Source organism: Pithys albifrons, chromosome 7 (assembly GCF_047495875.1).
Source record: "Pithys albifrons albifrons isolate INPA30051 chromosome 7, PitAlb_v1, whole genome shotgun sequence".
Taxonomy (NCBI): domain Eukaryota; kingdom Metazoa; phylum Chordata; class Aves; order Passeriformes; family Thamnophilidae; genus Pithys; species Pithys albifrons.
The window spans coordinates 21,965,285-21,990,256 of record NC_092464.1 but is presented as its reverse complement, the minus strand read 5'-3'; the positions used below and the strand labels follow the sequence as shown (position 1 = coordinate 21,990,256).

Genomic DNA, 24,972 nt, shown 5'->3' with positions numbered 1-24,972 from the left:
TCAATCTGATCCATTTCAGAGTCATGAATAAGTCCACTGAGCAGTCTTTGCCAGTGAGATTGTTTCAGTAATTTAGTTTGCATTCTGGACCATGTGATATTCTGATTTTCTTTACCATTTTTTTTAATCTTCTTTTTTACCTTTTTGTCTTTTTTTAACCTCAAAGATACTGCTAAAAAGGTTAAGTATTTTTTTGTGGACAGTTTTAAGGACACAAATGACAATAATGCATTTTGAAGATGTGACGTCAGACAACGCTGTAGTCCACTGCAGTACTATCCCATGGGTTGTATCACAAAATTCCAAAATAACCCTCATACTCAGAATCTTAAAGAGTTCAAGAATTCTAGTATTTCAGGGTGCTGAAAAGCCATGACAATTACTCAATAGTTAAGATTTTTAGGAATGTTTGATTTTGACCTAACCCTTCCTTCCCACTCACAACTTCCACAGAATCCTTTTCTGACTGAGTATTTTGAGAATAACTCATCTCCTGCCAGAGCAGAATTGTTTTGCAAAATTGGAAATGGATCAGAGCAACATTCTGTGTTTTATGCAATGTGTACAAAGGGCTGGTATTTTGCTTTTGGAAGTATATTTGCCATCATAAATATGTTTGGACTGAAAAAGCAAAAGTCCTTTCACCTTTACTAAGCATCCATGAGAACTGGTTTCAAAGATGAAGTTAGGATTTAAGATTTCACTTGCTAAAATAAAACAACTTAGCCATCTGGCTTTGTAATGCTGTATCTTCATATGCCTCAATTTTCAAGGGTTGGATTATTTTGTTATAAACCAGAATATCCTTAAATATGTTATGAACTCATGTTTTATTCTGCTACCTCTAAGTCTCTCTTTATAAAGTATTTTGCTTAGGAACATTTGGTAACAGCAAACCATAAATGGCAGCCCTAGAATTGATTCTAAAAAGAAGGATCAGTTACGCTGTGGAAAATCACAAGGAGATAGGTAAGAGTAGTGTTGCTTTAATAGCCACTGAATGGCATTGTTAAAGTCTTCACACTGCTAGCATTTTGGGTCAAGGATGATGCAGCAACAGAGCTTTGGATTCAAAGCAAGAAGTGTGAGGGTCTGTCAGACTTTTCCATTGCTTATGTTTATGACAATATGAAAATCACAAAGATTTGCTCCTAGCATGGCGTACATGTGAACGTCTCTTGTATTCAGTCTTCCTTTTCTCTTCCAAACCATCTCCTGCCCGCCTCCACTGCATCCTGATCATCAAGACTCTTCTATACTTCTGTCTGTATCTTGAGAATTTGCTTCTGCTTAACCAGAAAATGACTAAGAAGGTAACTAAAACTGCTGGTTTCCCGATACTAGAAATTACAGAAACAGAATCACAGAGTTACAGGGACTGCCTGTGACCGTGCAAGCAGATGGCTGTATGAGATACTTGATTGCATTCACTTCCCAAAGGTCTGTGGCTGATCTGAGGCTATCTGTAGGATCCAAACAAACTCATTCTAGTCCAAGTCTCATATAATATGACCCATTTGGTTCTTTTATCAAGGCTCAGACATGAACTGCTTCAAGGTCATAAGAGGCCAGGAAAGACCTCCTCTATAGAGAGTTTGAAGAAAGAAATATTGATCTGCTGTAGGACAAACCTTAACTTTGTAGGGATTTTGAAAATACATAGGAAATTTGCTTTGGTTTCTTTGCAAAGCCACAGGTCCATTATGAAATTAAAACAGTGGAAGTTTTCAATTACAAGTTGTTATTTATTCCTGATATATGTTCATGCTGTTGACCGCTTCATTTTTATTAGGACTAATTTTTATCTAAGTATAAATGTTTGGATTATTTGGTTTTAGTTAAATATTCATAGCATTTATGAATTCATAAGAAACACTAAATTCCTCTGCAAGAGCATCCATGGCTGAACATTCCTGGATTTAATACTTCTGGGATTTCCCAGACCAGTTTGTCATGCAATAGGGACAAGCAATGACAGCTGTGGAATGGGTAGCTCTTTTTTATCTCCAAACTTACTTTTAATCCTTACCTAGTGTCTATCATCAGTCGTTATTCAGTTCTGCTTTTGTCTGAAAACAAGGCTACCACTGTTCCATCCAATGTGTAGTATGATTCATTGGAGGCTGTCTTAGGAAGATCTTTAGATTTATAATAATAACTTGAAGTAAAACTTTATTCCAACAACATTTTCCTAGATATAAACTGTCATACAATCTGACAAGACAACTCAGGCACTCAAGATAAGAATCAGGCTAAAGAAGTTGTCATTTACTATACATATCTTTAGTAAAGGGGATACTAAAAGAGAAAAATAAATAGAGGACATTATGAATAGCAATTCTCTTCTCATTATAATAGAGTAACTTCTTTGACAAACTGAGTCACTCAATTTCTTTACAGTAAGCAAGATAACACACAGGTTCTAACATAATTAATAGTTATTCAAAAGCACAGTTCTGCCTCTTATTACACCAACAAATTCCTGTCCAAGTAAATAATCTGGTCTATGTGCTGCTTATTGGGATGCCTTCTGCTAATTGAATAGATTTCCAGTTGTTCCCCTTTAAAATTCAATTAGATAAAAATCAGTAAATGCATCTGGTTTTGCCTTACATTTGCGCCAGCCACCATGGGGTTCCCAAGATCACAAACCACCATCCTAGTTTCGTTTTCCATCTTGTAATCACAGCTCAACACACGCAGTGCCTGCAACAAAAGGACACCAACATGGAGGTCAGAGATCACAGTGAAATGTATCCAGTTGGGAAAGTGATGCCTTTTTGACTGTGACATTTCTTTTGATTTCGGACACCTGCTCAATGCACTATCAAAACATTTACTTGGTTATTGTCAGACAACAGGGGAAAACTGATGCCAGGGAAAACCAAACAGGATAGTTTCCCAGAACCTTAAGAATCACGATGAGATCACTCTATGTCTAGTTTTAACATACTACTCTGTTGTTGCGAATCATTCCTATAGACATAATGACTCAACACAGAAAAATGAGCAGGCAAAACCGGGTGAGGCGAACAGGTCTCACACGAACTGCAATGCTTGTGTTATCCTTCACCAGAAGTCTCTATAGTGAACTTCTGGCACTGTCAGTGTAGACCTTTATTTTCCAATCTATGGTAAAATACTTAAAACACTAAATTCTGCTGTAAAAACGTAAGCTGTTATTTGCGTTTATAAATTGGCAACAAAGGAGATAGGTTTCCACATTATCAGAAATAAAGGTTTGTGTTGTTTAGAGCAATCTTTATCACTAGTAATGTGATCTGTAAACAAAACAGACTGTACAGAAGGAGGAAAAGCTATAGAATAGTCCAAGTTGGGAGGTGAAAATAAGGACAAAGCAACAAAATGTGGGTGGTTTCTTTTCGTTTTCCTCTCTGACATATTCAGTAAAAGAAGATATTTCCATATATGTGCAGAAGTAAACAAGCTTTGTAAAAGCAGGATGGCTCAAATTGCAATACCTTTGCTCTCATTTGTGTTTCTCACAGATGAAGCAGTTATGTGCAAGTTATATAAAAAGACCTGGGAAATCTCCAGACCAAGGACTACCAACTCATCTTATCTGTAAAAGCCAGCATGTACACTTTGTCCTCATAATTTCCTGAATTTAAAAGAAAAGATAGGGCATGTTCTAAACATGTCCCATAGGAAGCATGCCCTCAGCACACACCTCACTGTACACTGACACTTTTACAGTTTGCTAGGAGGAAACAAAGTTTGTTACACAGCATGTCCAGTGCACTAATAGCCTTCCAACCCTCTCTAGGGTTGTGAGGGAAGATTTTTATACTCTTTCCAGCTGGTTAATTAGAGGTTGAAAGCAACACATGAAGAAGAGAGGATGTTAACACAGTTGAAATCAAACTTGTTTGAACACTGTTCATTTTAGCTTGAGGTGTGGGTTCATAATTTTGCTTTTTTTGAGGGAATGAGTGTTTGAAATTAAGGTTTAAATCTTACAAAATAGATTTTCATCTATATTAGACATTTGGCAGTTTGAAAAAAACCTGCACAGAGTAAATCAGCCCTTATCACACATTTGTCCTTCCAAGGCTTAAAAAATAGAGGAGTTTTGTGAGTAGGTTTTCTGCAGTTTGAAGGATATGCTCTTAGGACAGAAAATTATTAATGATACAGAACTTATACGATCAGCATCACAAAAGGTAATTTGTGCAGCATGAAGATATGACAAAGGGTCAGATGTGGTAGAATTCCTTCAATAATGAGATTTACTGTGTCTGTTTTTGCACTCATCACCTTTTGAGGTGATTAAATACCAAACAAGAAAATTAGAACCAGGCAAGAAGCAAGCAAGAGCAGAGACTTGTATACCTACTATTGTCAGTATCAGTGGGTTCATATGTAACTCAGCCCATTGGGAAATGTTTGCCACAAACCCCTTCCACCTGCCACTGGTACCAATTTATATTTTATAGCAACACATGGTCTTGAGCAGAAGTAAAACCCCAACAATTAACACATGTGCTCTAAGGGTGCATTTTAAGTAGAAAATGATTGGATGCTTTAAGTAATCCACACAGTCTACAAACTTGAAAATTCTTGGTGGTCATAGTGATGAATCACTAATTAATGCCAGAAGAGTTAAGCACAGGCTGAAGAGTCAAACACCTCCTCTCTTTCCTTGATCATCACATTCCAATTATATTTTCTGAGGAGAAGTGGATGGATTAGGTACCAGGTGCCAAAATTTAGTTTCTCATACAGTTGATGTATGAAGAAGTAGTGATTGTCCTCATAAGCTCAAATCACAACTCATCTAACCAGCCATCATGTACCTAGTCTAGGAATTTTCAGATAAGACAAGAAAGTTTCAGATCCTTGACTCAAATTTTAAGATCACAGACATTCACTTTCCTCTCCACTTGCATATAATCACATACATCTCTGCAAAATGCTATTCACTGCGGTTCACTGGCACAGTCTGTGTACAATATTCTACAGAATGAGTCCTGAGATAACAGCACAATGAACTGGGGCAGGTCAAACACTGAATTGCATAAAACTGAAGGCAGGAGGTAGGAGGCAAGGGAATTTTCAATTGAGTTGATGACTTCAACAGCTTCTGAGTATAATTCAAATGATATAGAATAACTAAGTAAGTTGTTAAAATAAAAAAAAAAAACAAACAACAACAATAAAAAACACCAAAAACGAGGTTGGATAGGAAACACTTAAAAGATAAATGTGCTTTCCTATTGGATAAACTTAAAACAGAGTAGCCCCACAATAAAGTAGACAAGTATCCTCTATGAAGATAGTTAGTTTGAAATGATGAGAGCCCAACTGAATTGTTTGATTCTACAGATTTTTAAGTTCCATCAGAAATGTATCAAGTGATTTAGTCAGCTGATTACATTTCATATACTTTTGTCTCAGTCTTCCTGTTTTGCTGGGTGAGGTGAATATTATCTCTGCCTTAATACCAGGAATCTGCAGTTTGGAGGAAAACAGCTACACAGAGGACGGTAAACATAGATACAACCAAGAGTCAATGACATGTTAGAGGTAGAGCTTTAAGAACATGATTGCAGCAGGCTCTACCATAAATCCACCTGTCTGCTGAAATGACTCTGTATTAAATTATTTCAGAAGGAGTCACAGATTGGCAAGGTACAACACAAACACGAAAATAAGACTTGAAATTCTGACTCTACTGCAACTGACATCAAGACTTTAATTTTCATTTATAGTCCACGCCTGTGCCCCTCTCTAATTTATATTCATATATTCTATGACCCCTAAGAATTTGGTCTTCCTGGTAACAGCATTACTTAATTTGCACATTGGAGACAGAATGAATTAAATAAGAAAACAGAACAGGAGGATATAAAAGAATGACTGAGTTTATAAATTTTTTTTCATTCTATTTTTTTTTTTAAATTTCAAAGACTGTATATTCTTCTTTGTCACATTCATACCAGTTTTAGGTGACATATGGCAGTACAGAAAAGCAAGTGAACACATACAAGAGACAACCTCCACCAGTAGTTAAATACCAGAAGATTTTAGATTTGCCTTTTTGAAGAAATGTACAATATCAATTTCTTTTCAAATGCATTTAGAAGTTAATTTTTTAGTTTACTTAATGGAACCATAATATTTTGAAGACTATAGTTTTAAGAAGTGTACATGTACAGTTTAAAAACAACAGAAAGAATAAACTTGCTTTCAGTATTGTTTGTCATCCTTGAGAAAACTGTCTTTGAAAGGCAGAAGGAAAAACACTACGAATGATGTAGATAGTAGGACTAATGTTCTGATCTTTCTCAGAAAGGACATAATGACATCTCTTTGAATGAAATAATTATGAAAAGTAAGAAACTATGAAATTCATTATGTGTTGCAGTGAACTAAGTAAATGCAGGCAAAAGGAAGGCAATTTTTCTATAAATCTTTAAGGTTTCAGAATTGCATTTGTCAAAAAGGTATTTTATCTTCCACAAAGACTTAAGGAAATGAAGAAGTTGCATTAGCACAGAATCACACACAATGACAGAATATACTGAGCTGGAAATGAACCCACAAGGATGCTCAAGTCCAGTTCCTGGCCCTGCACAGGACCATCCCCAAGAGTCACACCAAGTGCCTGAGAGTATCGTCCAAATGCTTCTTGAACTCTGTCAGGGTTGGTGCTGTGATCAGTTCCCTGTAGAGTCTGTTTCAGTGCCCAACCACACTCTGGGAGAAGAACCTTTATCCAATACCCAACCTAAACCTCCCCTAACACAACTTCAGGCCATTCCCTCGGGTCCTGTCACTGGTTACCACAGAGCAGAGATCAGTGCCTGCCCCTCCTCTTCCCCTCACAAGGAAGTTGTAACTGCAGTGACGTCTCCCCTCAGTCTCCTCCAGGCTGAACAGAACAAGTGCCCTCAGCTGCTCTTCATACAGCTTCCCTTCAAGGTGCTTCAGCATCTTCGTTGCCCTCCTTTGGTTACACTCTCTAACAGCTTATTATTTTTCTATATTGAGGTGCCCCGCACTGAACACAATATTCTAGGTGAGGCTGCACCAGTGCAGAGCAGAGAGGGACAATCCCCTCCCTTGACTGGCTGGTGATGCTTTGCCTGATGCCTGGGTTTTAAAAATTTTGTATTCAAAAGAAATAGAACATTAACACTGTTTCCCAATCCATTCTAGCTTCTCTTTAGTCTTCCAAAGCACCAGAATACTTCACGTCTTTTTACCTTTCTTTCTCCATGAGTCTATCCTGCTGGCATTATACAATTCAAATTTTTCCTAAAATAAGAAAAAGCCCTGAATGATTTCTCTGCAGTTCATATCATAGAACTTTTTGGGTTGGAAGGGGCCTTAACGATCACCTAGTTTCAACTCTCCTCCCATGAGTAGGGACACGCTCCACTAGACTTGGTGGCTCCATTCAACCTGGCCTTAAACGCTTCTAGGGATGGGGCATCCATAATTTCTCCAGGCAACCTATTCCAGTGTCTCACCAGCTCACAGTAAAGAATTTTTTCCTAATCCTACTCTCTGTTTAAAACCATACCCCCTTGTCCTGTCACCACATGCTCTTGTAAAAAGTCCCTCTCCATCTTTCTTGTAGACTCCCTTTAGGTACTGGAAGGACACAATTAGGTCATTGCAGAGCCTTTTCTTTTCCAGGCTGAACAATCCCAATTTTCTCAGCTTTCCCTCACAGTAGAGGTGCTCCATTCCTCTAGTTAGCTGGTAGCTCTTCACTGGACTTGCTCCAACAGGTCAAGGTCCTTCCTGTGCTGAGGACCCCAGAGCTGGGTGCAGCACTGCAGGTGGGGTCTCACCAGAGCAGAGAAGAGCAGAGGGGCAGAATCACCTCACTCGCCCTGCTGCCCACACTGCTTTGGATGCAGCCCAGGACATATTGCCAGCTCAGGTCCAGCCTCTCAACCACCACCCCCAAGTCCCTCCAATGGTAGATATGTGCCAATATGTGCTGTGGGTTTTGGATTAAGTGCCTTCCCTGACATCCTTGGTGATGTCCAAAAGATCAGCTAAAGATTTCTAGAGAGCAACAAAGAAAAAAAAGTAACCGTGTGTAGTATATTAAAGAGAACTTTAGTTTTGTAAATCTCAGTCCAAAAAAAGAGACTTTGCTAAGAGAACAGAAGAATAGGCAATAGAGAAAGGTTGGCGTCTTTAAGATATGCTTCTGAGATGGAAGGTTGCAGAGTATTTCCATATTGTCATCTTTGATGACAACATTACTTTTATTTTTTTTCAAACTAGGTTAAAAGCCTAGTCACTGATAGAAGGAGAACAAGGAAATACCTTGTAAGTTACTTTGAACTTCCTTAAAAACATTTGCCTTTAGAAAGGAAATTAACTTGTTTTCTCCCACTCTCACCCTTGAGGCCCTTCTGAACATTCCAGGCACTAAGAGAAAAAAAGCAGGCTCATATTGCAACAGCTTGGGAGATTTATGGGCAGATGAGGTGATTCAGACTTGCTGTCCAACAGAGAATACATGGACACTCTGCTTGTTTGCAGGATAGTGTTTCATCTTTGCTCTTAAAAAACAAACAGACCCAAAAGGGAAACATTGCATGTTCAGTACAGCTCAGCAGGACTTCAGTCAACATTAGTCCTTCTGTGAACACTGGCACATTTTACATTATAACTGTGTTTTTGCCCATTCACAACAAAAATAATCGACGACAAAGGAAAACAACTTTGTCAAGTTTATACTGCACTTAATGTTCAGCTAAATCAGGATATCAGAGTGGGACAACCTTAAAAATGGTAAAACACTGGTGTGCTGGGAGCATGAGAACAGCAAAGTTTCTGCTTTATTATTGCTAACATTTTGATTTTCATTTACCTTGTTGTTACGTTCAACCCCAGTGTAATCTGCCTCAGGGGGAATCTTTATATGTAACTCAGCTTCATAGGCTCCTTCCCCATCATTCCTTAGATTTATTATGAGCATGAGACAGTTTTCTTCTCCAATTATTAGCTGATCTGTATCCCTGTATAGAAAATACTACTTGTCAGGAGTCAAAAAATGCAAAATTAGGATTTACATATGAATAAAGCAGAAGGGCATTTTGCTCTCATAACATTTGTTCTGGAAAATATTCTGTGAACACATAATAAAACATTTTCCAGAAAAAATTACCCATGGAAAAGTATGCCAGCAGCTGGGTAGGAAAGAGATAAAGAGAAAACACCACTGTGGGCAATCAAAGTGGACTACCAGAGAACTTCTAAGTTACTGCTATAAAATTTCAGAGTCTGACTACCAGTAAGAAGTATTTAGTGGAGGAATTACTTGCCATGGGGGTACCACCAGCATTGCTTCTGAGGGGCACAAGACAATAGTTTTCCCCTCATGGCCAATATACAATCAACAGTGACAGAAATACTCCTGAGACCTGCAATGGCACTGTGCCCTTTCACAGCTATGGACTGATTTTGACAGCACAGTCAGATAACTGTCTGAGGTTCCCACTTCTCCTGCCTGGCATATTTCTCCCTCCATAAGAGAAATTGTTGCCATGTTTAGAAATCTTTTTATTCTGAGATTCATTTACTTCACTGTATACTCTACTGTATACTGAGTTCAGGAGAACTGTGCCCCAAGTTCAAAGTCTGCCACACTGAAATAAAAAATTTTGGAACCTTCTATGAACAACAATTTGTGTATCTTTTGTCATTCAGAGAACTAGAACCACTTCTAATAAATACCTGCAAACTGTATTTTCTGTGATAACCATGAAACATCATTAATGTGATTTGCAAGTGTGCATTTCTCCATTTCTTGGTGTATAAATGAAATGGACATGCAAATTAAAATCTGGAAAATTATTAGCTGTAGCAAACAACAGAACTGTGTTCTACATACTTCATTCTGTTACAGCAGTTAGCAGTGTTCAGACTTCCCTATACACAGCATCATTGATTTTATTTAACTTACGGCAGAGCAGAAAGTTGCAAGTCAGGAATGCACAAATTGTCCTCTCCACAGTCAACCAGAATGTAAGCCTGTATTATTGGCAAGTAAAAAAAAAATGGTAATACAGTCAGTACATGCTTCAAAGGTCAAATCACTTCATTAAAAACCACTAACCTAAGTGTCTTAAATATAATTAACATAGCCTTAGTGAGTTAAATCTCTTTCTGTAAATTCCTTTCCACATGGTAGTTGAAGACCAAACTGTCAACTATGTCCTTAGCAGAACAGTAGTATAATCTTTCAGGCCCTTTCCCACAGTAACTTGGCTTACATAGTCTAGAATGCAATCAAAACTAGAAGCAAACAAAATTTTGGAAATACTTTAAAGGGCTGTTGGTTATATATTTATATTCAATTTACATTTTGAATTAGTTAAATCTTTATTGTGCAATTTTTGGACATGATATTCTGTTTAAAGGAAAATGACACATAGTATTTGGAAATGCTTCCATGTTTATATACAGAAAAGTGGCATGCAAAATTCATACCTGCTCTGTTAATGAGCTTTTCTGGTAATAGTTCAGTATTGGCTTCACAGTCAAACTATCTTCAAAACCGGATTCATCCAAACTATAATTGAAGTTTATATTGATGGGAGATAATTTGTCTCTAAATTCTGTTTCATCCTGTGAGTGACAATCACATAATAAAACCCAGTGGTTTAATACAATTATTTCAGATTAGCATGGCTTGTCAACAGATTCAGACTTCAGTCCTTATTGAATGTAAAGACATGGTTCTTTGACAGCTGCTGGCCAAATTCTGGCTGCATGCAGTGTCATTAGAAGAGCAAAGCGACTCTCCAGTAACTGGAATTCCCAGCACACATTGCAACCACATCCCCTTCTGGAAGAAGATGGCTTAGCTCAGTAGACTCAGAAATTTTTCAAAGCATTAGCCTAAAACTGAACTGTTTAAAAGAGACACACAGCACCAACCCCTATCAGTTGCTGCCCACCTTCCTTTTGAAATGGAGGTAGGGCCTGGATGGATTTGTGGAGGTAATAGTGGTGGTTTGTACCACAACAAAAATTTATATAAATTAGCAATGGTAAAATTCCTCTATTGTCTAGGTAGTGCTTGAAACTTCTCTACTGCACCTCCCACTGCATTTCGTGGGCCAGACTTGGAATCTACTTCAATTGCATGACATAAATCCAGCTGCAAGTGAGTAACTATTGACACTTTCTTCTTTACAACTTCAGTTCCACAGTTTTAACTTTTCTAAAAACATATTTAAATACGTTTAAAATATTTTTTTAAATACATGAATTTTAGGCCAACGTTTCTGGTGAGGCTCCTTTAAAATACCTGTTGAAACTGAACTGGCGTGACATTTGATATGACTTGTTGACCAACTCACTGCAAATGCTAAAAAATAAAGGGATACTAAAACGGGAAATAAACCTTGCATTTTTGTATCAGGAGATGCAGTATTTGATCAAAATTTCCAGAAGAGCATGAAATGAATCTATTTTTACAAAGAGAAACTTCACAATCCTCAAAAGAAGTCTTTCCTTTATACTTACATTGACAAAAGATGAGCCAAAGATTTATATGGGGAATTTTTTTCAAGGTAGCAATATGTTCTGGACATACTGGGCACACAGATGGCCTATCTTATCTGACATTCCTGTAATTTTGGAAATTGTCCTTTTTCCAGTGGCTCCTTTTTTACTGTTATCTTTAAATCCTTGGTACTACTTCAATGATGATGACAGTCCAATATATTTTAAACAACTTACTCTGAGATAAACAAGGAAGTCCTGGCAATGGAGCTGTTTCTGTCTTTCTATCACAATGGAGAAGTAATGATGTGACTGATGGTAATCGAAGAAAAGGGTCCTCTTAACAGCTCCTTTCTGTTTCAATGAATCTAATTGCAATTCACCTTTCAGCACTAAAGGATACAAATAAATCAAACATTTATTGATTTAATGTGGAAAGAAAAAATAGCAAACAATTCATTATGTATTATAATTGATTAATCTAATGAAGTCTTCCAAGGAAAACTAATCCATGCTTTAAGTGTCTGTGTTTAGCTGCCCACTAGTTTTTGATGCAAAGTATGGAAGATGTGTAATTTAAGCTTTCTGATTTCACCAGCAGATCATACATGTACAGGACTTATTTCTCTTTAATTTTTTTTCAAACCAGAACATTCTCCAATAAGGTACATTCTTGGTTTTATTTGGAAAATGGCTTAACCTGAATCAAAAATCCTTTAAATGAGAAATAGAAGCTTTTTGTTACACACACACACACACACACACACACACACACACACACACACACACACATATATATATATAAATTCCATTTTTAAATTCCATTTTCTTGCCTTAGGAGGATCTCACTCCTATTATCTTTCAAAGTGTAAGAAAAAATAGAGCCATCCACAGTAAATTACAGGAACAGAAAACATGTCTTACCTATCTCATCTGAAATACTTTGACCTTCAAAGTCTGCGCAGACTCTTACAGTAAAGCTACATATAAAAGAGTAGAAGTAGTTATTAGCAGAAAGAGAACTGACCTGGGAACCAGCAGCTCCCAAGTCATACCTTTTAGTCATACCTTTTACTCTCATTTTCTTAAAAAGATGTTAATTGAGGTCTGTATTTGGCTACCTATTATATTCCCTAATTAAGTTAGCAAGTTTCCTAGGCTTCAGTAATCACAGAAGACAGTCTCTGAATATCTTCCTGGCAAAGGTATGGGGAATAGCCTCTGTTCTCAGTAATTCTTGAGATTCCTACAGAGATTACCCTTCTAATACTATTGCCAAAGTTGGATTTTCTGTGCTGAGCTTCAGCAACCACCTTTGTATGAGCCTGTCTGCAGAAGGCCTTTCTGGTTCATCATGGTCAAAACAGAAAAATCTCTGAGCATGTAGTCAACACTCAAGCTGTTTCCTAGCAAAGCAAAATACATAGAATACCAATGTGTTTCACTGGCATTATAAGATTCTTATTATTTCAAGAAGTTAAATAAAAATATATTTGCATTAGCCATTGCTCTTCATCTCCTGAATACCATTAGGATATATACTAATGTCCACCTGCAGTGGATACGAAACCAGTAACATAACCTTTAAAACAACCTGTAATAACATTCTAATTGCATGTTTGCTTCCTCTGACAGATGGAATGGAACCATGCCACATCTGGGACACACGTTACTCTCATGATGTCAATAGAATCTTCTTACTGTGGGAAATAAAAACTCCCAGTATTCCTTCAGGAAAAAAAAAATGGCACTATGCCATTAAACTTCACTTAACTGTAGCCTTCAAGTGACAATCCAGTTATCCAATTATTTCCTAATACATAAGGACAAAACAACAAAAATGAGGAAAGCTTGTGCAATTTAGACATCAGGCTTCACAGGTCAGTCTCTCATGTCAGAACATACGAATGCATTTCTCAAATGCAAATGTAAGAAGAAACTCAGTGATCTTGCTTTGGAGGAGTCAGATAATTTTTGCACTACCATGTTGTTATGGGTTTAGCCAGGTGGACCTAAATTTAGGTTTTAAAGTTCAGATTAGGCCTGAAATTGTCAGCTGACTTGAGCTGGGCTGAGCTAGCTAACAGCTGACTTCTTCTAGCCAATAATATTGTATTCCATACCATACTACATCATCTCAAAGGGTGTAAAATCCAGTGTGTGGGAGTGGCTTAGTTAGTTCCATCATGGCTGCACTAAGAGGAGGACATCTAGCAGCTCCTCTACTATGCTAAGCCCTGCTCCTGTTGCCTCTGCTTGCATTTTGTTTGCATTCAGGGAAGTAGAGATATTTTGTTGTTATACTTTCTCTTTCTTGCTGAGTGTCTTTTGGAGTGCCTATGAATTTAGAGTAATGGGCTTTGTATTAATTGGGGAGTGGGAAGTTATTCCTTGTTATATATGCATAACTTGTGTAAGTGTGTGTTATATTGTAGTTCTCTCTTAGTTTTCTCTTCTCTGTATAAATACATGTAGTTAGTTTCAGCATAAACCTGGTTTTGGGGTTTTTTTTCCTCTCTCTCTACTTTTTCCCTTGGCTGGTTGGGGGGGGCAGGAACCCTTTTCACCCTGTCCTGGACAGTTGGCACGTTGCCAGCTCAACCCAGGACACATGCTTGAAAAAAGGTTGAGTTACAACATCCAGCTTGGAATGCTTTTCTTGTTAAACAGAACAATTTCAGTGCATATTTTATTTACTGCAATGAACAGAATAATTCATCATTCATATTTGATATTTGAACTCATGTTCTTAAGTATTAGTGTAAGAGTCAAGATTTACTCTTTCCACTACAGGCAGAGCATGCCAAAAGGGAATGGCAGTGCAAATGAGCAGAAATTTGAAGTGAATCTCCCAGATTCTGGCCACACAAGAGGCAGGACTGCAGTTTCTGCAGAATTCTGCCACACATTTGTGATTTTATTGTTTAGTTCAGAAATACTTCTAGAGACATCAAAGATTTTAATCACAAACCCAGACAAATTTAGATACGCTCATCTCTTTGAAAGGAAGATGCTGTGGAGAGCCTGAGGGAGGCTTTAGCTTCAAGAAAAAGAAAAGCAGAGGGAAAGACAGAACACAAAAGAGGACAGGAGTCTAAAGGATTTATGAAGATTCAAGATCTGACTCCTAGACAGTAAGAAATAAAACAGCTGAGCTTTTGAACTCGCTCATAGAAACAATCAACCAAACAATGCAATTAACAATCCAAGGAAGAAAATTTCAACAGATAAGAAATAACTGGGAAATAGTCCATCATCCTAAAGCATATGAACTTTTTATGTCCTATCAATCTTGCCTCTCTGAAGAGATCCCCACATTACATTTATTCTCCGCTGTGTCTGTCATCACCATAAGCTCATGGTTTGATTAGTATTTGACTGTAGTTACAATATAGAGGGAAAACCTTAAAACTGAACACACTAGGTTTTCCTGGCAATCTTGGGACAACAAAGTAGTTTATTTGAAATAATTTTGTGTTCTCCAGGTAGAAAGAAACATTTTTAATATTATTAAAACAAGAAATTTAAAAAATTCATATTTCTTAAAAACTGGTTTAGGCATAGATAGCAGCAGTCTCTTTAGACGTCAAACCTAATAAAATTACCTAATATCAATTAAAATTGTTAATTCTTAGAAAAATCAAAAATCTAGTTACTCCCAAATAATATTTTCCAGACTGCACTTTATACCAGAAAGAATTTAATTTGGTCTGGCTATTCTAGTAGACGAGAAATATAGAAAACTCACTTCAGGAGGTGAAAAGCAAGGAATTACCAGATCCTACCAGATATCATTTGTCATTGTTGAAAATTTCTTTAGCACACAGCTTTGCATATGAGGACAAAGAATAGATAATACTTTAGCAGAAAGGCAGTTTAAAATATAATGTTATGGACTTCCATTCTGTGTAAGGCTGATATCCACCCTACAAGGTCATAAACCTTAACAGAAGATCAGAAGCTGTTATCATCTGCTGACAAATGACGTTTAAACAAACTGTTTCCTCTTTGAAGTATAATATGTAAAAGCAAGTAAATATATTTCTATTACGATGCTCTAACACTTGCCCTGCTTTTAGATTTTGTTATGCCAAAGTCTAAGCCAGTGACCAGCACAAGCTTGAATGCTGAAGGCATTCCACGGCTTAGCTATATCACGTGGCCAGGCTGTGGTAACCCCAGGGCTGCTGGATAACCCAAACGATGGCCTGTTGGGTGTCTCTGGGGCTACTGAACTAATACCTGGCACAGAGGTCTCTCACGCAGCAATCCAGCTGTGTGGTAGCCACTGTCACCACGTGCCTCTTTCCCTCTCATCAGCCCCTGAGGTGTGAGGTATCCACCCCCCTGAGTGCTGGCCACTGGCTTTGCTGTCTGACCCATGGAGTCAGGCTGGCCAAGAATCCATGGAAAATCTCACCCAAATCCATCTCAACAATGGCCCTTAGGTACATATCCATGGGGCACCAATCACATCCTGCTTCAAATTAGGTCAACAGGAAAAGAAAATACTAACAGTAGAAAGGAAAAAAATAAAAAACCAGTCTGATCTATCCAGTTAAGAAAGGCTGAAATGTTATTTTTTTTGATTTTATTGCAGGAATTCTGTATTAAGCTTTTTTTTTTTTTAAGGCATGTGTAGAAATGTCTCATTTACTGAATCTACCTGAATCAAGATAATAAATATTTTATTACTACTTTAATAGGAAAACATTTGGAGATAGAAGAAAGACAATTTTTTTTCAAAGTATTTTTTGATAGTAGGAACTTGAAGATAAGACATTTCAAGCAGTCTGCCTCTGGTTTAGTGAGTTTGCAGAAGGTGGATAGCTCTGTTCCCTAAAGAAGCCTACAAGGCACATCTCAAATCAGACTTCTAAACCCAAAAAGCACTTACAAGTAAAAAACATATTCCACAAATTGAATTTTTATCATGATTGGCCTCTTCTCTCTTACTTTTGGTAAATCAGGTAACTTCTCTGACCTCTTGCTCCTCTACAAATTGGAAGTAAAAATATTTACCTTAAATTAGTGACAGGTGAGTAACCCAGTCTTGGACTTAATGAATCATATGATGTGGAAATAGCTTTTGAAAAATGAAAATGTTTGATTTATTTACCCCTTTTAACAGATACTAACTTGCATCTCTCACATTTACGGAAAAAAAAAGGTTTTTTCCAAGTTGCAGAATTTGATTCATATTGGCTAGTTTTGGGAACTGAGAAATAGCAGAGAATGAATTATATGCTTCTAGAAGTTCAGAACAATTCCTCTAGGGCTGCAAACAAAAATGACTTTTTGTGCATGTTTCCTCTGTGCTTCAGCTTTCCAATCATGGCAAAAATAATATTTTCCTAATACTTGGAAACGTACAATAATTCACATTATTCATGCACACACACTTCCTCAAACTTTTCTGGTAGGAAGTTTTCTTTCGTTCTCAGCTTGCAGTGTCAATCAGTAGACTTTTTATACAAGTTGTGCAGCTGGCTAAGAGATACAGAAATCCACCCCATGGGACTGAGGAATTCTTTGCCTGTTGGAGTTTCCCTACTAATTGTTTTCATATGTACAAGTTTATATCAACTAAGGAGAAAAATTACAGTGAGGAAAATAGCAGCAGCTGCTATTCAGTCATTTTGTAATACCAACTAAGTCTTTAGGGAACAGTATTTTAGAATAAAGCAGACAGAAATTAAATTATGCTCCTATTAAAGCTCTTGTAGATACAAACCAAACATCTTCTGGCTTATGGTAGCAGAGAAATGAAAAATAATGAAAACAAAATATGCTAAAGGAGTATTCAATTTTTACTCCTTTTTAAAAACAATGTCTCAAAGAAGAAGTATTTTTTAAACAGAGATGTTTTTATTTATTTCTCTGGTGCAAAAAACCACCTTTTTTCTTTTAGTACTGTCTTGGTTATTGTTATTGGTTCCAAAGTCTTTTCCATTATGACATTAAGCATTTTATTAAAAGTCTGAAAAGCTGACGTTGGGGAAAAAAATAATTCAGATCAATGAACGTGCTTCAGCCAAGTGTTGGTATTTTAAATTCTGTATTACAACAACTATTAAAACAAAAGGTACTCGAATCAATCAATCAGGGTGGCTCTTGATCTGTCCGATTCCAGATCTTGTCCTTGATCTTGATCCTATTAAAAAAAAGCCAAAGCTTTGTAAACTTCTGGGATTGTGTAGTTCTACCCAGTGCCTTCTACATTGCTCTGTAGATGAGCAGTTTTCTACACTCGATGTAGAAATAAAGAACATTATGACAAATACGTGAAGCCTCCAAAAGTGTAAAAGAAAAAGAGTGAAAAATCTCTTGACAGCCCCACCCCAGAAGCACTGAAAACCCATATATTTAGTGATGCACATATATAAGTGCATCAGAGTTTAATTCCTTTATGGCTCTTAAATGAACTGCTTCTGGTCATGATTATTTTTTATGGTTCATATTTATCAATTTATTCTATGGACTCTTTTGTTGACTCTTACATTTGAGATAATTTTTATAACTTGTGTCCTATAAAGAACATCTCCAGCATGATGAATCCCTCTGACTACCTCTGGTTTAAAAGCAGTGCAGAATTTCTGTAGTCTTGTATCTCCTGGAGTCCTCCTTTACACCTTAATATTATTTTCATCCAGCCTACATCCTGGCCGCCTTTCTGCTTTCAATATTTTTATGTCTGAGAAATCTGTTCCTCACAGTCTCTTTGGCAAGACTTACTAGTACTTTATATTCAATATGCATGTGTTTATGCTCTGTTTTGATTTTATTTCCAGGTTTGTTATGGTTTCCACTTTCAAACAATATCTTATGTATTTGTAATAGTCTCTTTTATCAGCTGTTCTGGGGTCCTTTCGAAGTGACTTTTTTCTAGTGCAGTCAACATGCCTTTATGTGCTATGATGTGATATTAGATAGCCTCCAACTGTCCTGCAAGCATTTTATTTTTGTAACTGATCTTAGATTGGTTTATTTAGCTCTAAGTTTATTTTAATTTTTTTTCAAAGTTAAATGCTACTGAGGTGAAGGGTTTCTCTTTTGAAGATAGATGAAACATTGTCTGGTGTGGTGCACTAAAAAGAGCTTTCCTCTGCCCAAAGACAACCAGAAAAAACATCCCGTGAACCTCCCTCAGGATGGCCAGCCAGGTATCTTCTCTCTTCCACAGAGGACTGAGATCAGTCTTTCTCCAACAGAAAATTGTGGGCCCACCGGCTCTGCATCATTTTCATTGATGCATTTTCTCAACAAAGATATATGTTTCAACAGATTAATGTTTAGGTGTTTTGTCTGTTTTAGCTGTTTAATGTTTCACTCATCCAAATACTGCATATAATTTTGTAGCTTGACCATAGGAGACACTGAGCATCCCCCTAAGCAGGAGACTCAGTGTAGCAAAGGACTCAACTTTTAGCTACCAACCTTTGACAATGTGTGAAGTACCAGAAGATGTAAAAAAGAATTCTGTATAGGTTTTTCATTGTTGTTGTGCTCAGAGCATGTTTGATCATTTTAAACTTTGAACATGTTAAAAAAAAAAAGCTGCAATAAAAGTTAGGAATAGGAAGTTATTTAAGAAAGAGGGTAAGAATGCTTTTTGAGTTAATCATGAACTTACCAGGCCACCAAAAGCTGAGAGTCAGGGAGCTGACAAGTTTTGTTGTCTGGATTCACAATCATGGGGTTCAGAATAAGATGAGCATTCACTGTCACAACAGGTCTGGCTCTGTGGGACAGAAATAAGGTTCACTGCATACAGAAAGAGCACATTAGTACCTAAGTAGAAGCAGAGAAAACACTGAACTGAGATGGCCATAAAGAAGCCATAGAGATGTGGGGTTACATGGGAGAACACATTATAATACTGCTGCTACCTAAAAAAATCACAACACATCACTGAAAGAGTATCTTATAGGTGTGTCCCCATCCCCGACTAAAGCACATCAGACACATTCAGACACCTTTCATCACACTGGGTTTTCACAGATGGGCAGTCTGCCTTTCTGGGATTTAAAGAAGTCCTTTGACCATTTGGCAGATTTGTTTAGTACTGTCTCCATTAACAGTAACATGTTCAGACTTGCTATCTCTGTTTAAGATTCTTAAAAAAATAAACCTACTCTGGTTAAAGTAGAAGTTGATGTAGAATATGAACACTGAAGTAAATTCTATCTGACATTTCTTGAGAAAATCAACTCTGTCAATCAGAAATAATCATCAGTAAATTCTGCTGAGTACATGAACATATAGTTATGGTGATGGGAATCATCCCTCTGAAGCTTATATTAAGAGATAATCTGTAACTGAGAGCAATGTAGAAGACAAGTGAAAATAAGTAAGGGTCTAGATTCTGGATTTTTTTTTTAAGACAGAAATACTATTATACAGTAACTTACACAATTCTGGCTAACCCGGCTTATTACAAAATTACTTTCCTCCTATTTTAATATGCATCTGAGCTTTTCTGATTACTTCTCCATATTACTTCAGCAAGACATTAAAAATAATATTACTCTCTTCACTTTTGTGCTACAGGGAAAATAATTTTTTCTATAAAATTTCAGTTAACAATATTCTATTTCACCAAAGTAACAAGTTGCATATTTGATGCACTAAGGACAAGAAATAGCCTCCAGCTATTCCCTTTCTTAAATTGAATAGAACAGATTTGATTGTTATTGAAAATACACAATGGATTTAATTCTCCAGTGTTTCACATCCTGTGCAGTCATTCTGCAAAGCGGTGCATTATGAAGTATTTGCACGATTCTTTCGCAGGGCAGTAGGAAAATGAGGTCTATTCACTGCACCTACAGTGTTTGCTGAAATGAACTAACATTCCTGTTTTACAAAATTCTTGTGCTTTCACAAACATTCAGTTGAGAAGCAGAACATGTCTTCTATCAATCAGGTGTTGTTGGGAATACAGAATGCAAAAAGAGAGAATCAAGAAGCATGACTACATCGCTGTAGCGATGTATGGCAACTATTTAAATGTGAAGAACTGCCCGCATGACTGGACTAAGAGACCAGGAGCAGATTTTTGTTTATGTACTGAGTAGTTTTAATTCGTAACTCTAATTAAAAAATGCATTTAGTGAAACTCCATAGTCAGCAACAACTTTTTATCTGGTAAAACGGGATCTTGTGCATTTTTTTAAGCTGAGACTAAAAGAATCAATCTTTGTTTTCAATAAATAGTTCATCTTAATATACAAAATTTCTGAAGAATCAGAGTCACTTTAAAATTTTTTACTATTATGATTCGCACAGGAAAGAAATTAATTTTCAATTCTATGCTTTTTAAATTTTTTATTTAAAATTAACTGAAGAGTCAAACATTCCAGAAGCTTCTTGAGCTAAGACTGAGCATGAAAATTTCCATTAAAAATTACAAGTTTTGAGCATGGTGAAAAAGGCATTTGTTTCTCACAAGATGTTTCATTTATCATTTCTAGTGATCATATTTTTCTCATTGCAACAGGGGAATACAGGAATGTGATTTTTTGTTTAATTGCAGATCTCCTATTGTAAGCTGCAAAATATAAAATCCATTTTATTTACCACATACCTGTAAACAACTGCTTTTCCAGCTCCAAACGCACCCACAATTAAATCTAGAAAAAAACCCAAAACTTCAGAAGAACTGCATAGAAATCTCTCACACATTTTTTCCAGTCTAAATTAGATTATTGTCATTAAAAATGCAGTAACATAAAACAAATATGACAATTCCTTTCTAAGCAATTTTTTTCAAAACTGTACCTGAAAGAAAACATTTCACACTGTCAGAAATTGCCTCATAAATTTCTTGATTGTATCCAGTAAGTGCTACTCTATTTTACCCAAGGCCACCAATGACACAGTCTCACTTCTCTCCAACTTGTATCAAAGGGGAAAAGGATGCCATTAAGGTATTTACATTTTATTCCAAATTGTAATTGCTCCAAAAGATGCAAAACAATTTCCTGTCACTTTCATACAAGTCATGTTGAAAATTTATGGTGTTCCTTTCTGACAATCCTTCCTGTCCTGCTTTGTGCTTTATTTGTACATGAATTTAAGTGTTACATCTCTGTACACATAAAGATGATGCAAAGTCAGAGGATGGCTGTTATCAGAGTTTCTGTTGTTTCCAGCATTGCAGCAGCATGTACGAAGGCTTACAACAGTTATCCATCTAAAGTTGTCTTTTTCCCCAAAGGTCACCATGTCAAACAAACGTAGTCAACAACACAGGGGCTACACTGGGTCTCAGGCACTTCTTTGTTAGTGGTCATTGACCTGGGTTTGGGATTCTACAGGACCAAGTATTTCCTCTTTTTGCCTCAAGCTCCCACACAGGGCACCCATCGAGACTGGTTTGCTGGATCCATTCAGGCCTGCTGGAGAAAAATGGGAGCCAAGCAGTGACAAAAAAAGATCAACTTTCCTGCCACCTCTGGCTTTGGAAAGAGCTCTGTTTCATTTTCAAAGCCCCCAGTGTCCCTTTCACCCCCTGTTGTTATTATATGATTTGACTGACACGTGTCCAATTCAGCAGATTGAGCCTTACAACAGACCTTGCAGTGGTACGGACTGCCAACCTAAACTGATTCAAGTAAGTTAATTAAACCAGTACTTAGAGTTGTAAACAAACCCTTACTTGTTGCTTTTATACTTTGAGCACTGGTTTGGTTAAGAAGCCCTGAAGTCATCAAGCATGATGCAAATACAAGGCTTTGATGTTAATCAGCTGGATGGGTTTGATCCAGGATTGGCAGTGTGTTTTCTAGTGCTCTTTTGTCTTCGAGATGTTCAGGATTTCACAAGTTTAAACAAGTACTTCACATGGGCAACAGCCAGTCCTACAGTGAATTCTATTGAAAAACATCCTAACAGGAGAAGGCATGGACAGTTTATGGGTCTGATCCTCTTTTTGTACAACATTTACATTTTTCTAGTTTCATTGGCCTGAGAAGAATATGCTTCAGGGTCAGGAACACTTTAAATAGCAGACGATGAGTGTTGTTTTTATCTCCTTTTTGGGACATTTATGCATCCTTTTCATTAGCAGTTCTTTTAGACAACTTGCACAAAGTACTAAAATCTACAGATATTTAAATAAGCAATTGATACAAACTATGAGACAAAGCCATCATCATAAAGGCTACACCATGCACAAGGCATAACTTTTCCTGGAAGCTCCCTGACAGCAGCACCCCCAGTAACCCCACAAAATAGATTTAATATTTTGTTGCTTTTGTTTGTGTTTGAGGTTTTTTCTGGGTTTTGTGTTAGGCTTTTTTCCTATTTGTTGTTTTTTTAAGGAGAAAGAAACATAATGTTACTAACAGAAAGAGAAGAAGGAAGGGGTTTCTGTTCCATTGTTTCCAGCTGGATACTCTACGAATTCTGCAACAGACTTGACTTACAGTATGTACTGTTTCATACTAGCCTTGATGATTCAAGAGGTTTCAGGGCTTTGTTATGGCAGAGATGAAAAAGGTAGACATCTAAGATTTATGCAGACTCTGGTCTTGGGATGATTTCATAATCTGATCTTTCATTAAAAAATCATAGAGCCCTAGGGTATGCTGTGTTGGAAGGGACTCATCAGAAGATTGAGTCCAATTCTTCGCTCTGCACAGGACACCCCAAGAGTCACACCATGTGCTTAAGATCATTATTCAAACACCCCTTGAACTCAGGCAGCCTTGGTACTGTGACCACTTCCCTGGGGAGCCTATTCCAGTGCTCAACAACTCTCTGGCTGAAAAATCTTTTCCTGAAATCTCACCTAAGCCTCCACTGACTCAGCTTCAGGTCACTTCCTCAAGTCCTGTCACAAGTCACCACAGAGAAGAGATCAGTGCCTGCCCTTCCTCTTCCCCTCACAAGGAAGATGTAACTGCAGTGAGGTCTCCTCTTCTCCAGCTGAACAGACCAAGTGCTCTCATCTGCTCCTCCTACGGCTTCCCCTCAAGGCCCTTCACCATGTTGCCCTTCTTTGGACACTCTCCAACAGCTTAATATCTTTCTTATATTGTAGTGATGAAAACTGCACACAATATTCAAGGTCAGGCCACCTCAGTGCAGAGCAGAGCAGGTCAATCCCCTCATTCAACTGCCTGTTGATGCTGGGCCTGATGCCCCCAGGACACGATGGGCCCTCCTGGCTGCCAGGGCACTGCTGACTTATATTCCACTTGCCATCCACCAGGACCTCCAGATCCCTTTCCACAGCATTGCTCTCCAGGCCCTTGTTCTCCGGTGTACACAGGCAAATAGGGCTGCCCCAACCCAGGTGCAGAATCCACTATTTGCCCTTGATAAACTTCATACAGTTGATGATTGTCCATCTCTCGAATTTGTCAAGGTCTCTCTGCAGGACCTCTCTGCCATTAAGGGAGTCAACAGCTCCTCCCAGTTTCATGTTGTTGGCAAACTTCCTTAGTATTCCCTCGAGTCCTGTATCCAAGTCATTTATGAAGATGTTGAAGAGAATTGGGCCAAGGATGGAGCCCTGTAGAACCCCACTAGTGACAGGTCACCAGCCTGATGCTACCCCTGACCTCTGAGCCCCTTGCTCACCCATTGTGTAAAACAGTTATTCAGCCATATGCTGGACATTTTGTCCAGAAGGATACTGTGTGAGACAGTATCAAAAGCTTTATTGAAATCCAAAAATATTACATCTACTGGCTTTCCTACATCACCAGGTGGGTTACCCTGTCATAGAAGGAAATCAGGTTAGGGTTAGGGTTAGAGTTAGGGTTAGGGTTAGGGTTAGGGTTAGGGCAGGACTTTCCTCTCATGAAGCTGTGCTGGCTAAGATTGATGACTGTGTTATCCCCCAGGTGTTTCTCAATACTTCCCAGAATAATCTTTTCCATGATTCTACCAGGCACATAAGTGAGACTGACAGGTTTGTAGTTTCCAGAGTTCTTCTTCCTCTTCGAGAAAATCAGGACAATGTTCTCAGCTGGGACCTCTCAGGATACTGAAGATGGCTCAAAAATCATCCAAATAGGTTTTGTTATGACATCAGCCATCTCCTTGAGGATTGTGGGATGAATCTTATCAGGCCCCATAGATTTGTAGGGATCCAGCTGGAGCAGCAGATTCTGCACAAGTACAGGGTCAACTGGGAGTTGATAATTCTTGCAGTCATGGTCCTCCAGCTCAGGGTACTGAGACTGCCTTGGTCCATGATCCATGTTCAAGACAGAGGCAAAGAATGCATTAAACATCTTTGCCTTATCTCTGTCCCCATTTGTGATGTGACCATCCTCACACTGCAACAGGAAGAAGTTATTTCTATACTGCCTATTGCCATTAATATATTTGAAAAAATTCTTTTATTGTCCCTCACATTTCTGGCAGTTTCAACTGCAATTGAGCTTTGGCTGCATGAATTTTCTCCCTATAGTGCTCCCCATAGTCCCTATAGTGGTAAGTAGCATCTCTATATTC

At 37.7% G+C, this 24,972-nt stretch overlaps 1 protein-coding gene across 1 annotated transcript in view; it reads right to left on the bottom strand.

Annotated features, from left to right (window-relative positions):
• ITGA8 (integrin subunit alpha 8) overlaps window positions 1-24,972 on the bottom strand; it is a 108,445-nt gene that overhangs the window by 45,336 nt on the left and 38,137 nt on the right. The window contains exons 14-21 of the mRNA XM_071560461.1: window positions 21,089-21,134; window positions 19,136-19,243; window positions 12,427-12,482; window positions 11,740-11,894; window positions 10,483-10,620; window positions 9,956-10,023; window positions 8,861-9,008; window positions 2,614-2,706 (exon numbers count right to left, since the gene is read on the bottom strand). Coding sequence (XP_071416562.1) covers window positions 2,614-2,706; window positions 8,861-9,008; window positions 9,956-10,023; window positions 10,483-10,620; window positions 11,740-11,894; window positions 12,427-12,482; window positions 19,136-19,243; window positions 21,089-21,134 — 812 coding nt within the window. The remainder of the gene's footprint in view (window positions 1-2,613; window positions 2,707-8,860; window positions 9,009-9,955; window positions 10,024-10,482; window positions 10,621-11,739; window positions 11,895-12,426; window positions 12,483-19,135; window positions 19,244-21,088; window positions 21,135-24,972) is intronic.